Source organism: Hippocampus bargibanti, linkage group LG02 (genome assembly GCF_051943395.1).
Source record: "Hippocampus bargibanti isolate YZ-2025 linkage group LG02, ASM5194339v1, whole genome shotgun sequence".
Taxonomy (NCBI): domain Eukaryota; kingdom Metazoa; phylum Chordata; class Actinopteri; order Syngnathiformes; family Syngnathidae; genus Hippocampus; species Hippocampus bargibanti.
In genome coordinates, this window is record NC_142735.1 from 523,152 (window position 1) to 539,860 (window position 16,709).

Sequence of the window (16,709 nt, forward strand, 5' to 3'; positions counted from 1 at the left end):
AGTTAATGGCTGGGGGAAGGAGAACCTCCTCAACCATAGCTTCGGGAGAGTTTCTGGATTCCCTGAAGTAAAACAACGCAAATAGCCTCAAAGCAAGAACCTGGGCGGCCGGTTACGTCGACAACTCGCTCATTAAACCCAAGTATCGCGAAAATAAGTATGCAGGATGCAGTAGCCGGGACGGCAATGCTGACGGACGGCTTCGAGGACGAGATTGACTCGGTGACTCCTCGCTCCCCAGTGGCAGGGATGGGGGTAGGAGCGACACCAGGAGGAGTCGGGTTAGGGGGCATTGGGATTGGCGTGGGTGGGAAGAAAGTACGTTTGTACGGAGAACCCAGTGGGCCCTCCGCAGAAAGGCTGGATTTCAAACTAGCGGCCGCGGCCGTGCTCTCATCGGGTCCGGGATCCGGCAGCGACGAAGACGAGGTTTCAGAGGTAGCTAAGCTAAACTAAGCCAAGCTAACCTAGTTAGCTAAGCCTTGGCAGAACGCAAGGCGACATTCTTCCTCCTGCGCGAATTGGCTAGCTAACGTTAGCTCGCAGGTGCTAGCCACCACCAGCCAGGCCGCTATATTTATTGCAAAATAAACTCCACGTTTTAACAAACCGCATACATTTCCTCGCAAGTTGTTTACGGAACCTTATATATGGGTTATCTTGATTATGTGCTGACATTAAATCGCGCCCACCGGCTAAATGTTTTATTTATGCAGCTAAGGCTTTAACCGCGGCCTAGTTGGGGTGGAAGCGACGACGGCCTCGTTCGAGGCTGTCGTCTCAACACTCATCACAAGTTTCCTCTTCATCTGGTTTTCCAACCATCGTAAATAGAAGGTGCCTGTGAACAAACAAAATAACCATTTGCCGTAACCGTGCTTTTCACGTTTACGGAACACGACTCGTCCCCCCGGCTAACTTTGCGCAGGGGCTGTTAACCGTGTAATGTTTTTAATTACGAAACAGTTTGAATGTTAGACAGTTGGTCGTGTCATATCAGCAATTTTCTCTCGTCTCGTCGATGTTTTATCCTCACCGATATGATGTCAGGTAGGTTTTTGTAAGCACGATACTAAATTAATTGGGTTTACGTCGATCAGTCTCCCAACTTCCCATGTGGTGGCAGTCACAGCGGGACAGGTGTGATTGTATTTCCCCATTCCCTGTGTACACCCCACTTCCTTAACATTGTCACATCATAATATTGTATTAAATTTGATGCGAAAATCAGATTATCATAGGCCATGTAACAATTTGATAATCATCACATTAGATTTTACCGCAATAATTCATGCTATGGTCCAACATTTTAACGATAATACTTATATTGCTTGCCATTCTCAACACTTACCATCTTATCACATGACAGGGACTGACAAGAACGAACCTTGCTAAACTGGCAGATGGTAAATATTTCATTTGAAACCTCTTGGTTTTATTTCATCACATTTCTCTTGGCAGCATTAAATGACTGTGATCTTGAATGTATTCAATGTACCTTTCATTTCCTAGAAAGGCAGTTATTAATCACTCCTCTGTTAAGCATTTTTTTTCTCACAAACTATCAATATAGCTGAGCAGATGGGACAAAAGCTGTGACTCCCAGATCATTGTCAGCTGATGCCAATATTTGTATTGATAGTCTATTAATTCTTGTGAGGGAAATAAAGGATCACATTTAGGTGCCTTCAATTAGCCAGACTACTCCGTAAACCTAAAAGGGAGCATTTCTTGTGGTGTTTTACTGCAGCCGTGATTTCACTGATGTGGGCAGTCGCTAAAATCTGAGGCCCAGGATTAAACTGATGCCATTCCAGGCCCTTCCACCTCTGGATACCAACACTCTGGGAACTGTAGTTCAATAGTGGCGAAGACTGATATCCATTGTTGATTATAAAAGCCTTCATAGAATAACATCCCCTGTGAGTCGTAGCACTCTTTGGTTTGGTCCTGTGGCCGAATTCCTCCATGTTGGTAGAATGCAAAAGTTAGCACTCGCAAATAGCTTCCATTAACACATTGTCAGTTTCGAATTTGTTTAGCTATTTTTCCCTGTCATATATAGTCCCGTTTTTTCCATGTTGGATAAGTCATTTGTTTTAAAATAATAATAATAATACATTACATTTTAAGCGCCTTTCAAAGATCTCAAGGACACTTTACAGTCACAGACAAACATGTACCATAATAAATAAAATACATTCACAAATAGCATGAAATAAATAAAATACAATTATAAATAGAAACAAGAGAGAGAGCTACACAGAAAATGCAATTTTAAATAGGTGGGTTTTGAGATGGGACTTGAAGGTGGGAAGAGAATCGATGTCTGAGGGAACGAGAGGGAATAGAAATTAAAACACGTTAATTTTAACTCAGGGAAACAAATATAGAGTATTTTTTTTTCTTCAAAATGGAGACTTTGTAAATGTACATCAGAATAGCTTGTCAGATAGGATTCCCTCATAGATAAAACTCAAAACGCTGTCCCCTATTGTTTTAATCGGGAAAGTGAGTTTCTTTAGTCAATAGTAGTAAACCAGCTTTCACAGTGAAATTGTTACGTGGTCTGTGACTTAAAGGACAACCGACAGCATTTTTTTGTTTCCCAACTGACATCAGGAAAACGTTTTATAGCATCTAAAATACCCAAAACAGGCAGGCTGATATTTTTAGTCAAATGCAAAATACCAATAAAAATGAGTTCACGTGTCCCAAAACTACTTCAAAATGACCCCGGAAATTGTGAGTTTCAGAAGGTCCCGCCTCCTTGTTCGTGACGTCACGCCAGGACGTCTTCGCCTTGCTCTAGAATCAAAACAATGTCTTCAGATTTGGAGAAGATGCTTTCGTGTTACTCATCCAGTTAAGAATACGATTCAAATAGTTCTGACGAGGAAAGCATAAATGTTTGCAATTGATTAAAGAAGTACTTGGGTATCAATTTGAGCCGGCGGGACTCCAATGTTGCGTCCCAGAAAATGCACAAGATGGCGCCCAAGCTCCGTTGGAATGGGCTGATTTTTCTGCTGGGAATTTTTGTCAACTAGAATCAAATAGTAGTCTTGGTGCAGCACACAACGATTCACCATCGCGTTATGTGTTTTCCTTCTAATTTTTGCCATCAACACGAAGTTTTCAGACCAAACAAAGTACCCAAAATGCATTGTGTGTCGCTTTCTCTGTCAGGGGCGTTCCTTCAGTGACGTCATGTCAGGCATCGTCATCAACTCGAAAATAAGACTTCCTGAATATTCAGCGCAAGTCTTGAAACGTAAAATATAGCTATATGTCGTGGAATCTTTATAAAATACGCTCAGTAGAAGTCATTTGAAGTGATTTTACAAATTATGGACACAACTTGTCCAGAGGCGTCGGTTGTCCTTTAAAACACGCTTTGAAACGTGACCAAAAAAAACAATACTGTGTGTGGGCTTTTTGTTTGAATCATTAATTTAATTATTATTGGACAATTTATGCTACATGAGGTTACACAGCCATGCTTTAGGAGCTTGAGCTGCTGTAATGTTCTCAGCTGAACCTCTCTACGTGTATGAGTGTTCTAATCCCCCCCCAGAAAAAAAAAAACCTAGTGCAGCAGGCGCTTTGTCGTCGTCAGGTTTTGTAATGTCAGATTTCTGACATTTTGTCTCTGTACAATGGCCCGGGTGTGCACCTTCACACTTAGGTTTGCACATTGTCATTCCGAGTCGAAGGCTTCCTGTTGGATGCCAATTTGTCCATTTAGAAAACCACTTGACCCTCCTATGTGCCTTTCTCCGTGTTTTCCAGGTGGAGTCCTTCATTTTGGACCAGGAAGATCTTGATAACTCCATTATGAAGACGGCATCAGAGTTACTTTTGTCCAGTGCAACAGATGGAGTCGATTTGAGGACTGTTGATCCAGAGACACAGGCCCGACTTGAAGCGCTACTTGAAGCTGCAGGTACATTTGCATCATTCTCATTCACCAAAATTAACATCTTCATTTCTTATTGACCACCACTCCAGTGGCCCAATGCAAAAGTCCAAAAATGTCCTATTTACACTTCATTTCTAGAACTGGGCTTTGTTTTTCTTCACCATAGCTAATTTCGAATCTAACCAATCAGCTTTTATTTGTTCAAATACCCCAGGGTCAAATTGAAAAAAAAAGAGCACCTGCAGGTTCTGCAAGTATCACATCAACAGAAAGTTTCCATGTGATTTAGGAAAGAGAGTTCAAAGGTTCTCATCAAGGTGTAAGACAGTCGAAGAATAAGCCGTTAGGCCCGAGTGCCCTGCCCTCCTTTTGGCTTATGAACATTATGAGGCAGATTAGCCATGCAACGCACCTGAGCCTGCAACACATGCAAAAGGGCCTGTGTGAACAAATACTGGCTAATCGTATCCGAGGCCTACTTCTCTTAGACGTGTTGCTACAGGTGCGGTTGCACCCTGTATTATTTTTAAAATAGAAATGAAATATGGATAGTGTTTGATTATATTAACATAATAAAACCATCAATAACTATTGCGACCATCATATGGAAGGGAGTTTATATGTATAGTCCTACCTAGATTTTGGTAAGAATAAGAACACCTTTATTTTTCCGATAATTTGAGTTTAGTTATATGTAGTCGGGGTGTCTTGAGCTGTCAGTGATGTAATTTTCAATCAACACCAAATGGCAAAATGGCCGTTCTCTGAATGGCATAAAAACAAAACAAAGTCTGGATTTGGCAACTTGGTATATATCCGCGAAGGCCACATTCCTCGAAATGCCGTGTTTAGGGTAGTTGAGGCTGTCGAACATATTGTAAAAAGAAAGCTAGCTAGCTAGTAGATAACTAAAAAATAGCCAGCTAGCTAGCTAATAGACAGACAGCTAATGGATAGCTAGCTAGCTGGTTTGCTGGCTATTTGTTAGTTATCTACTAGCTAGCTAGCTTTCTATCTATTTCAGTTACTTCCGGGTTGAGTGAACGCTGGCGTAATTTAGACTAGCGCCGTCAGGCCAGCGTTCGTGAAGTTTTGATCTCGAAGGAGACAGTCAACAGGGATGCATCTGGGCTGCTCCCTTGCGCCATTTACACATTTTGACAGCCACTGGCGCAACTTTGTAACTCCAGCACCGTCACATGTCTATTACGATTGGCGCGTATTGCTACTTGATCCGCGCCACATATGACATACTTCTGTTAAAATAGCTAAAGAAACAAATTTAGTTAAACAGCAATTGAAAACTGTTCGTTTTCCTTCAGAGGTTTTAACTTTCATCGTAATCCGCCGGAAACTGCCGAAAGAGATAATCGTATATTCATTTACCCATAGTGCATTGGAGTGTTTACATCGAACGACATTGGCATCGTTGCTTGCAATATGGAGTGACAGAACAGGAGTAAAACTCAAAAATACATTAAAAACAAGCAGCAAACAAACATTTTTTTTAAGGAACAACGGAGGGTAGTGACAATTCGTTTAAAGGACAACCAACACAATTTTTTTGTTTCCTAACTGACATCAGAAAAACGTTTTATATCATCTAAAGCAATGGCTTCAGATTCAGAGAAGATACTTTCTTGCGACTCATCCAGTGATGAATAGGATTCAAATAGTTCTGAAGAGGAAAGCATAAATGTTTGCAATCGATTAAAGAAGTCCTTCCGTCTCATTTTGACGCGTCTTGACTCCAATATAGCGCCCGGAAAATGCACGAGATGGCGCCCAAGCTGCTTTGGGCGCCATTGTTTTGATTCTCCAGCAATGCAAGACGTCTTGGCGTGACGTCACGAACTGGGGGCGGGAATTTCTGAAAATGCCCAATTCTGCAGCTCCATTTTTTGCAGATTTTAGACACTTTAAGTCATTTTTATTGGTGTTTTGTATTTGAATAAAAATATCATACTGCGTGTTTTGGGTATTTTAGATGCTACAAAAAGTTTTTCTGATGTCAGTTAGGAAACAAAAAAGTGACGTCGGTTGTCCTTGAACAGTTTCAAAAGCTAAATCTTGGGAATATTCACCTAAACACCAGCAAAAACCCAACTACGATCATTTTTGTTTTTTTAACGATCACCAGACCCCTAGTTTTACCTCTCTACTAACCTAAACAGGTGGTCGTATAAAAGTATCGCATAATACATCAATTTGTTTGTGTTCTGCTCACGGTCTATCTGCAAGGGACTTTGGTCTTTTGAGTACAGGAACTTCTTGTTGGCACTCTGTGCAACCTGCCGCAAATACACAAGCAGTGGCAAACAATCATGGAGAAACACGGATGCCGCGCTCAAATAGTCCGTTGAAAGACATGATTGTCTTTTTTGACAATAGTACGTTAGAGCGACTGATGTTTATTTGCCTTATGACGTTACCTTCACGTCGCCTGTTTAGATTGGGCTATTCCAGTTGATCGCAATTACCATTTATACAGAAGTAACCATGTCTCATCACACATCTAAATGGATTCTTGAGAATATTTCAGAAATTAGGAATTTAAACCGAATATTGTTGGCTTGTAAACATAGTCATTGATCCTTTTTACCATGCTGTGCTCATTTTCTCAAAGTCAGGTTGAATCTTTCCTTTAGGAAGGTCTTGACAAAAGCAAAGGAGTCATAAAATTCTACATTTTGAATATTCAGTTAGATTTTATACCACAGCACACTGATCCACTGAAGCATTGATGGGCCTGCTTTTCAACCGGATACAATTTTAGAAGTAATGTACCTATTAACATTTTTGCATGTTACCAGTCGAGAAGCTAGCAAATTGTCAGTGACATTTTAACAGCTGGTTATAGATCAACGAAGAGCTGCCTTTAATTTTCACATTTTCCTCGGAATGATGAGAGTTCTTTCCAAAAACAAACAGATAGCAATTTACAAAATAATAATTTGTTTCAGAATTTCATCTACTTGTTTTCTTGGAACATTAAACCAGAATTAACTTTACTTGCATGGTAATATTAAAGTATGGATGTATTAATACCAGATTGTGAAATGTGGCCCCCATATTTGTTGTTGTTACTGTGTAATAGTCGTTTTATTTACCCTTATGATGGTCGTTGATGTAGTTACCTCTTGACAATATCCGAGTGAAGTTGCCGTGCTTTCTCGGCGATACTACCCTCACACACTGTCCCCTGCTAGCTGTTTTTCATTAATCCAAATCAACAGAAGTTTTTCAACCTCTTCTATTGCCTGAGACCGTTGCTTAGACAACACAGAAGCGCCATTAGCCACATGTAGCATACTGGTACTGGGACGCTAAGTCACACAAACGCACACCTCATTCGTGTTTTTCGATGATCTCCTTCTTCTGCTCGAATCGTAATTTTCTTTTGTCCACACTAGCCTGTGGGAGGGGGGGGGGGGGTCTTTTTTGGTCCCAAAAAAAGCAAAGGTATCCAGTTGATAACAAACCACGTCTGCACTGAGTGCACTCAAAGAAAGTGGGCGTGGAAAACTAATTCGCCAGCCACGGTGGCGCTGTTCGACCGTGTGGTTTGGTGTTCTTCCGCCGAAAACTAGTCCGCCAGCCATTGTGGCGCTCTGTGTGTTTCCCGAAAACGAGTTCGTATGCCAAGATTATATTCTCTCAAATTTAATGTTCGTAAAAGGAAAAGTTCGTAAACTGAAGCGTTCGTAAATTGAGGTATCACTGTATACACATTTTTTTCCATTACCTAATGTAAAGTGTAATGTATTAGACTAAATGAATGAGACGTTTGTATCGCATGCAGTTAATGGTACGTCAGCCCTGTATTGCTCGCCGCAGTATATTTAGCAACCTGGTGTCAATACAGCCTCATTTGTGACCATTTTCAGTTGGTGCACATGTTCCGATCGATGTATGATTTCTTTGGGTCCTACGCTTTCCTCCCACCTTCCAAAAACACGCATGGCAGCCTGATTGGAAAAACTCCCAAATCGTCCCCTTATTGACTGTGATTGGGTGGCAACCGCATCGGGGTGTCCCCTGCTTACTGCCCCTAGTGAGGATAAAGCGGTCCGGAGAACAAATGAATATTGTCACTGTGATATTGATCATTGCAGTATGCAAATTAAAGCGATGCTCAGTAAGTTTGATTTGGAAATTTGGAACAGTCAGGTGTGACTCTGTATATCGATACACAAAAGAGGTGAAGAGTATCGGCAGTATTACTGCGATGAAATAAATTATTGTCATTAATTATAACAATATCGACACTGGAATATTCAACATCTAAATGGGAAATTATGTTTTTGTTGTATATCGTGCAAAATAGCAGTTTCAGTTGAACCTGGGTCCACTGATTCTAAATGATCCTTTATGCCTTAAAGGTCAGGTTTTCAATTGCAATAAATGGAAAAGTAATGAGTCAATTCCAACTCCAGAGCAGTTATTTAATTATTTTTGCTAGTATATTTTTTTAAACAAATACATCACCGTATAGAAATAAGTGATAATAACCTTTAGTGTGTTTTTTTCTTCTATACCGTAGTTTGTTTTTAGAAGTTTGTTGCATTATGGGATTGGGTGGCCATTTTGGGACAGGAGTATCCATGGTGAAAGTAAACAAGACTATGGGGTCTCTCAGAGTGAAAACTGAGGCTTAAAATGCAAGAAAGAGAAAGGGATTTGCAGGGACACGTTGTATCGCAAAACCTGCCTTTCACGATTTTCAGAGAGTTCTCGTACTGTGGCCAAAGTCCCGTCCTGGGAGGACTTTGTCCACTCTTAGCATGCTTAACACACGGTGACTAGGGCAGGTGCTGCCTCCTTGTGACTGCTAGCTCCTCCTTCCACAGTGTGAGAGCTTTGGGAGGTTCCTGGCTTCTTCCTGCATCCATCAAGTATTCAGTTTTTTTTTTTTGTCAAAAAGAAAAAAATATATAGGAATGGTGTTTGGGTTTGGATGGTCAAGGACGTACATGTCTTTGCGCTCCCGAAACAGAAGCTAAAATATATTAGGTTTTGGGACTCACATACACAATGTCAGCACAGAACGACCCCAGATTGAATCACCTTGTTTGCTATGATGGCTTGTTTCGCAAAGCTGATCAACCATGTCATTGATAAGTTGCGCAGATGGGCAGCCTTGGTGATCATCTGAGCTGCAAATGCTTAAGTATACTGTGATACCTTAGCTTACGAACTTAATTGGTTCCCAGAAAGTGTGTGTAAGGCGAAAAGTTCGTCTGCCAAACATTTATTCCCCATAAGAAACCATTAAAAATGAGAATAATCCGTTCCCAGGTCCCCATAAAACGTAAATTTCTACAAAATTGGCCTTAAAACTACACAAAATATACCTTATTTTATGTATAATAAATGTGCTATTGTTTTGTAACAAATGATGAATCTTATTTTCCTATCGGCTTTCCTACCCTCACAGCGATAATACTGTATAATAGTCATTGTATTTACCTTTGTGATGGTCATTGATGTAGTTCCCACTTAATGATATCCAAGTGAAGTTGCTGTGCTTTCTCTGAGATAATACCCCCATTTCTCCTGCAAGCTACTTTTCGTTAATCCAAATCAACAAGTTTTTCAACCTCTTCTATTGCCCGAGACCGTTTCTTAGACAACACAGAAACACCCTTAGCCACACATAGCAATGGGAGACCTAGCATACTGGTACTGGGATGCTAAGTCACACAAACGCACACCTCGTTCGAGTTTTTTGATGACCTCCCTCTTCTGCTCGACCGTAATTTTCTTTTGTGTCCTCTTCGGCTGAACACTAGCCTGTGGTGGGCTCTTTTTTTGGTCCCATAATAGCAAAAGTACTCCACTCGATAACAAACCACGGCTGCACTCAAAGAAAGGGGGTGTGGAAAACTAGTCCGCCAGCCACCGTGGCGTGTTTGACTGTGTAGATTGGTGTTCATCCGCCGAAAACTAGACTGCCAGCCACCGTGGCGCTGTGTGCTTTGGTCGAAAACTCGTTTGTTAGCCAAGACTATATGCTCGCGAATTTAATGTTCGCTCTGCGAAAAGTTCGTGAGCTAAAGCATTCTTAAGCGAAGGTACCACTCTACCAATTGGAAATGGATCGGACACTTGACAAAATGGCGGTCATTTAAGTTAAAGTTGCCTTTTCCACATGCTTGCTTTTTTCCCCATCAGCCCACTGCTTTGGTTCTCTTCTGTTGACATGACAAGCACACAAATGCTGTGCACATGAGTCGTTGAAAAAAAAAAATATATATTCCAGCTGTGACCCCGCCCCGTGCTGACTATAGTGTCCGGTTACTTTTTCTCACACATCCTCTGCTTGTTACCCATCTATAATTCACGAAGGACAAGGCCTTCAGTTGAACCCTTGTTTCCAATCTGTAAAAGTATCTTGATCCTTTTTATTTTCTCAAACGTGTCCATGGTCATCTAATGGATGCTTTGTTGATTAGATTACTGATCAACCGATTTTTGAGAATCATAGATGGTGTATTGAAATCAATGGAACAAAAAAAGTTGAGCCACATTAACAAATGCTTGTGTGTGCGTGTTTTTCTGTGTGTGTGTGTGTGTGTCTGTGTGTGTTTTCATTTCCTCTTTTCTGTATGCTGCTACTAACCTTGGATTGGTTTGGCTGGACTGGACTTGCGCCCCCACCCCATCTGATCTGGTTTGGTTGTGCTCCCCCCGTTTGGTTTGCCTCGCCCTCTGCACTTCTTCCGCCTTTTGGTGTTTGCAAGGCATCGGTAAACTTTCCACTGCCGATGGTAAAGCTTTTGCAGATCCAGAGGTGCTGCGACGACTGACATCATCTGTGAGTTGTGCCTTGGACGAGGCTGCTGCTGCGCTCACGCGTATGAGGGCCGAAAACACGCTCAACGCTGGCCAAGCCGACAAGTATGTATCTTAACCATATTGTCACTGGTTCTTGTTTTTGTAGTGTAAAATGTCCTTGGGCGCTTTGAAAGGCACTTGTAAATTACATTTATTATTATTATTCTGTTTATAAGATTAAGTTGCGGCATAGTCGTCATTGCACCTCTAAAATGCATTCTCCTTACCTATGCCAAGTTCGACTATTTAATTTTTGCAATTGTTTATCAATTGAATGGTCATTTTTTTTCAAGCTGTTCAAAAGAATTAATGCGGAGATATGCATCCAAGCGTCCTCTATCCATTAACTCATTCACTGCCATTGACAAATTTATTCGGGAATTGAAAATATGACGTATTTGAGTTACTTCCGGGTTGAGTGAACGTGTGGCTGCCGCTGCTCACCCACAATAAATCTGATCCTGTAACTGTAAAGTGACCTTGAGTGTTTTGAAAGGCGCTTATAAATGAAATGTATTATTATTATTATTCCTGAATTTGTTCAGGTTTTGTTTTTTCATGCTTAGGTGCTGATAAAGCGCCACTCATAGCCTCTGGTAGTTTTTTTTTTCTCTTCCACAAGGCGGTAACAATTCCCTGTTTTGCATATTAGCGCTTTGTTTCAGCTTCGGCTGTTGTTAAAGCACTATATAAACCAATATGCATGTATTGCATTGCATTTTGGACAGATGCCCTCATTTCAAGCTCATATAACTCCAGACCCATATAATTTAGGAATTAACTCTTTTTCTGATGATAGAAGAAAGACTAAGGTTTCTAACACAGTATTGAATGTTCATGTAGTCCTAAAACTCAATATACTGTGTGTCCTGGAATTCATGTGACAATGACCAAAACCCCGGGCAGGGTCATCTTTTGAAGAAAATGAAGGCTTTTGGGTGCGCCTTACACACGGGAAAATACGGTACTTAAGGTGTATGGCCTTACTATTAGGGCCTCAAGGCTTGACAAGCTTAATTGTGTTGTCATGTGGACAAACATACTTCCTTTGATTTTATAGTGGGTATCATTTCATTTTAAATGTACTTGTAAACATGCACCGGCCTTGTTGATGGCACAGTTATTAGGCGTTTTATGTGTTCACCTGTCACAGTGGCAGTAATTGTAGCAGTCTGGTTATTTTCAGCCGTAGTTTAGCAGAGGCTTGCTCGGATGGTGATGTCAACGCTGTGCGCAAACTGCTGGATGAGGGGCGAAGTGTCAACGAACACACAGAGGAAGGGGAGAGCCTGCTTTGTCTAGCCTGCTCGGCTGGCTATTATGAACTGGCACAGGTATGTGAAATTGGGATGCACGATAACACAAATACTCTATGCCAAGGGTCTCAAACTCCGGTCCACGAGGGCCGTTGTCCTACATATTTTCCCCTGTTGAAATGCACCGAGGCCTGTGTTGCAACAGGGAGACTCGGAAAACATGTAGGATTGCGGCCCTCGAGGACCGGAGTTTGAGACCCCTGCTGCAGTGTGAATTGAATCAAACTATAATGCCCCTGAAATACAGTGATACCTCGGCTTACGAACTTAAAGTGTGTGTAAGGCGAAAAGTGTGTCTTCCAAACATTAATTTCCCATAGGACACCATGAAAAATGAGAATAATCCGTTTCCAGGTCGCCATAAAACATAAGATTCTACTAAATAAGCCTTAAAACTTCGCAAAATATACCTTATTTTATGTATAATAAATGTGCTATTGTATTGTAATTAAAGAAATAAACTGTCCTGCATAATAGTCATTTTATATACCTTTGTGATTGTCGTTGATGTAGTTGCCTCTTGATGATATCCGAGTGAAGTTGCCGTCCTTTCTCTGCGATAATACCCTCACACACTGTCCCCTGCTAGCTGCTTTTCGTGAATTCAAATCAACAGAAGTTTTTTTAACCTCTTCGATTGCCTCAGACCGTTGCTTAGACAACACACGTAACAATGGTCGACTTAGCATAGGTGTACTGGGACGCCAAGTCACACAAACGCATACCTCGTTTGTGTTTTAAGATGATTTTCTGCTCGATCGTAATTTTCTTTGTCTTCTTCGGCTTAACACTAGCCTGTGGTGGGGTCTTTTTCGGTCCCATTATAGCAACAAAAGTACTACACTCGATAACAAACCACATCCACACTCAAAGAAAGGTGTTGACGTAAACTAGTCCGCCAGCCACCGTGGCGCTGTTTGACTGTGTAGATTGGTGTTCATCCGCCGAAAACTAGTCCGCCAGCCACCGTGGCGCTGTGTGGTTTAGTTCATCCACTGAAAACTCGTTCGTATGCCAAGATTCTAATCTCGCAAATTTGTGAGCTAAAGTGTTCGTAAACTGAGGTATCACTGTACTCTGCAATGTGGATTGAATCAAATGTTCATGCCCTGAAATGTTAGCTTTTGACAGGATTCTGTTGTTTGTTATAGTATTTGATGGTAATACTGGCTTCTGATGTGGACATATATTATTTATCTCTTTTCTCAACCAGGTCTTGTTGGCTATGCATGCCCGTGTGGAGGACCGGGGCATAAAAGGTGACATCACACCCCTCATGGCTGCAGCTAGTGGAGGCTACGTAGACATTGTCAAGCTACTTCTGGTCCACGGTGCAGATGTCAACGCACAGTCATCCACAGGTGCAACCTCACTTCAAATGTAGAAACTTTTCGTGATCTGACATTTCACTCTTTTTTTTTTTAATGTCTTTGCTATCATTTTGCATACCTGCAGGGAACACAGCTCTGACGTACGCATGTGCCGGTGGCTTTGTGAACGTGGTGAAGGTGCTCCTCAAGGAGGGTGCCAACATCGAGGACCACAATGAAAATGGACACACACCTTTAATGGAGGCAGCCAGCGCTGGCCATGTCGAAGTGGCTCGGGTGCTCCTAGAGTATGGTGCTGGGATTAACACCCACTCAAATGAGTTCAAAGAAAGCGCTCTCACACTCGCTTGCTACAAAGGTCGGAAACATTAAAATTGAGTTCTAAGCTCACATCATCCAACGTTAGCTTATTTTTACAGTCTATGACAAAGTATTTTTACACACAGGCCACTTGGATATGGTGCGTTTTCTCTTGGAGGCTGGAGCAGACCAGGAACATAAGACTGATGAGATGCACACGGCACTGATGGAGGCGTGCATGGTGAGTATCTGACGAAAAATGTTTTTTTTTTTTTACCACTGAGAACAGCAGACTCTATTACCCATCCTGTCCAAGCTGGGGCGTTATCCTCTCTTCCGTCTGAGTTACTCTTTCGTATACACACGGCTTGGATACGTCATGTGAAAGCCACCTTGCGCTACCTTTTGAGGGTAGGAAAAGGACACTGTTTGTGTTAAAGCACAGTTTCCCAAATATCTACGCATTGCCTGGCTGCAAGTTTATTCTAGTTAAAAGGCAAGTTAAGCCCCAAATGTTCTTTACAATATGCTCCATCCACCTCCACTAGTCGAAAAATACACTATTCTGATTAATATTGGTTGTAGAATATTCATTGACCAGCAAAATCCATCCCTTTACAGCCACCTGTTGCGATTGGAATACTTCTCAACATGATTTCATACCTCAAATCCACTTCAAATGTTGGTAACTTGTCCAACAAATGGACAGCAAGGCCATCCTATCATTACAACTTGTAATAAATCTTACTTTACAATCACTAGTGTGCACAGCACTTCTTGTACCTAAGGCTCTGAACTTCTGTACTGTAGTTATATTTGATTTGTTGGGTGATTCTTAAAAAAAACAAGGTCAATAAAAACGATCAAACCAACAAACTACAGCAGAAATTCGAAAACGAATATAATCTTGTCCAATTGAAGAGTAAAAAGAAAAGGAAATCATGCTTCTTTCTAGACCTTTTGTTCCTGCTCCGATACAGAAAGCTTGTGAAATGTCTGTATAAATGAAGTGTAACTATTTTTATTTGTAACTTTGATCACTCTAGTTGTATATTGAGCCCGTTTATCTTAGAATGTATTCGAAATAGGTGGAAATCTACAATATATTCACCATGTACAAAACAATCGAAATATATTGCCCCCCCCCCCACACACACACACACACGCGCACACACACAGGCCATACCCGATTAAAACATGCCCTGTCATTGAAACGCAAGCTTTCATACTGCCTTTTCGTTTGCACAGTTCTCCAAATAAGCAGCGTGCTTGTTTTTATTGTTGTTTTAATCTATGACACCATTGTTAACTATAAATTTGACTTCTAAACAATGGCAAAATGCCCTTTTCATTTAAACAACAAAATGTTCGAGGAGACCAAATCATTTCATATATTGTATTTTCCGCACTATGAGAATAATAATAATAATAATAATGTAGGGAAAGAGATGTCCATTTCACGGTAAGATCAGAACATTGTCATCAAATGGTGAGTATAGCTTTTGCTTTTTTAAATGTTGCTGTGCCGATGACCATTTTTGTGTTTGGGAGCCTTTTACTGAGCGAGTTGCTTGTTCTGTAGCCACAAAGGGACATAAGTCTTCTTGTGCTGGTCCAAAGCCCGGATAAATACAGAGGGTTGTGTCAGGAAGGGCATCCGACGTAAAAGCTTGGCCAAAACAAACATGCGGATCCAACCTCTAAAGATGGTGGACACTGATTTGCTGTGGCGACCCTTTGAAGGGAAAAGAAGATTTTCCGCACTATGAGACACATTTAAAAGCCTTCAATTTTTTTTTCTCAAAAGGCTGGTCATGCACTTTATAATCCAGGACGTTTTATATATGAAAAAAAGTCATAAAATATGTCATTCATTGAAGGTGCGCCTTATAGTACCTTGCGCCTTATAGTCCGGAAAATATTGTAATAAAAGTCAGCTTGCTAGCCCAGTGGTAACCCACGCTGCCAAAAGCCATCAATAGTCTAATGAATCAATGGTCTAATGAAAGAAAACAAGCACCATAGTTGTAATTTAACACATGGAGCAGAAACGGATGCAAGAAGAACACACACTCCCGCTATTCTGTGGAATGTAGTTTGACAGTAGTTCAGTTATTGACCTTCAATGCCCTTATGTATTTTTTTTAGTCTGCATCTCTTTCAATCGACTCATGCATGTAGCTGCCCAGACAGGTACTATACTGAAAGCATGGCAACTCTAAATAAATTCACACTGGTCTTCCTGTCTTGTTTAAAATCGGTTTCAGTTTTACGACATGATTCATTCCCCTTTGTTTTTTTGTCATTGTTCAATTGCATACTAATACAGCTGTTTCAGCAGATAAATTAATGACTTGAAATTGAGGTTTCAACGTTGTAATACAGTAGTTTCAATTAAACCAGCCGCCGTTTGCCATGTGGATGGGATTGGATTAGCTTTTATTAGTCTCGCAGTGGAGCAAAGTTATGGAAGGAAGAAGTAGAAAATCTTGAAGTCAAAAGACCCAAAAAAAAGCCAAGTGGTCAAGCCAATGTGACTTTGCATCACTGTGTCAATCGAGACGAAGTTGCAAATTTATTGAGGTGCTTATCTCCACATTCCTTGTGTGTCTCGCTGTCCCAGGATGGTCATGTGGAGGTCGCACGGTTACTGTTGGACAGCGGCGCGCAGGTCAACATGCCGGCAGATTCTTTTGAGTCACCCCTAACCCTTGCAGCTTGTGGAGGGCACGTGGAGCTAGCGGCCTTGCTCATAGAAAGGGGAGCCAACCTGGAGGAGGTACGCAGCAGACATCCGTAAAAGCTGACACGTTAAAAACTTCATAAAATGGATACATTGTTTCCTGTTTGAAAATATGGTTTTAATGCACACCCAATTCACTTGATATGGGACTCTTTAGATGTTACTTTATCTTTAAAGTGACAAGGACTCAGACACTGTGACAGATGGGTGTCATGTGGAACTAATGTTATGTGACCCCCTACACCTCACTCTAATGACCT

The 16,709-nt window shown here is 41.2% G+C and overlaps 1 protein-coding gene across 7 annotated transcripts in view; it reads left to right on the forward strand.

Moving 5' to 3' along the window:
• ankhd1 (ankyrin repeat and KH domain containing 1) overlaps positions 1-16,709 on the forward strand; it is a 45,149-nt gene continuing 28,440 nt past the window's right edge. For 2 of the 7 annotated variants that reach the window (XM_089019523.1, XM_089019558.1), the window contains exons 1-8: positions 1-438; positions 3,793-3,946; positions 10,666-10,822; positions 11,931-12,093; positions 13,289-13,436; positions 13,531-13,764; positions 13,853-13,947; positions 16,330-16,485. In XM_089019523.1, coding sequence (XP_088875649.1) covers positions 160-438; positions 3,793-3,946; positions 10,666-10,822; positions 11,931-12,093; positions 13,289-13,436; positions 13,531-13,764; positions 13,853-13,947; positions 16,330-16,485 — 1,386 coding nt within the window. In that variant the 5' untranslated portion in view covers positions 1-159. The remainder of the gene's footprint in view (positions 439-3,792; positions 3,947-10,665; positions 10,823-11,930; positions 12,094-13,288; positions 13,437-13,530; positions 13,765-13,852; positions 13,948-16,329; positions 16,486-16,709) is intronic. The other 5 variants (XM_089019531.1, XM_089019539.1, XM_089019548.1 and 2 more) reach the window with 5 other exon arrangements.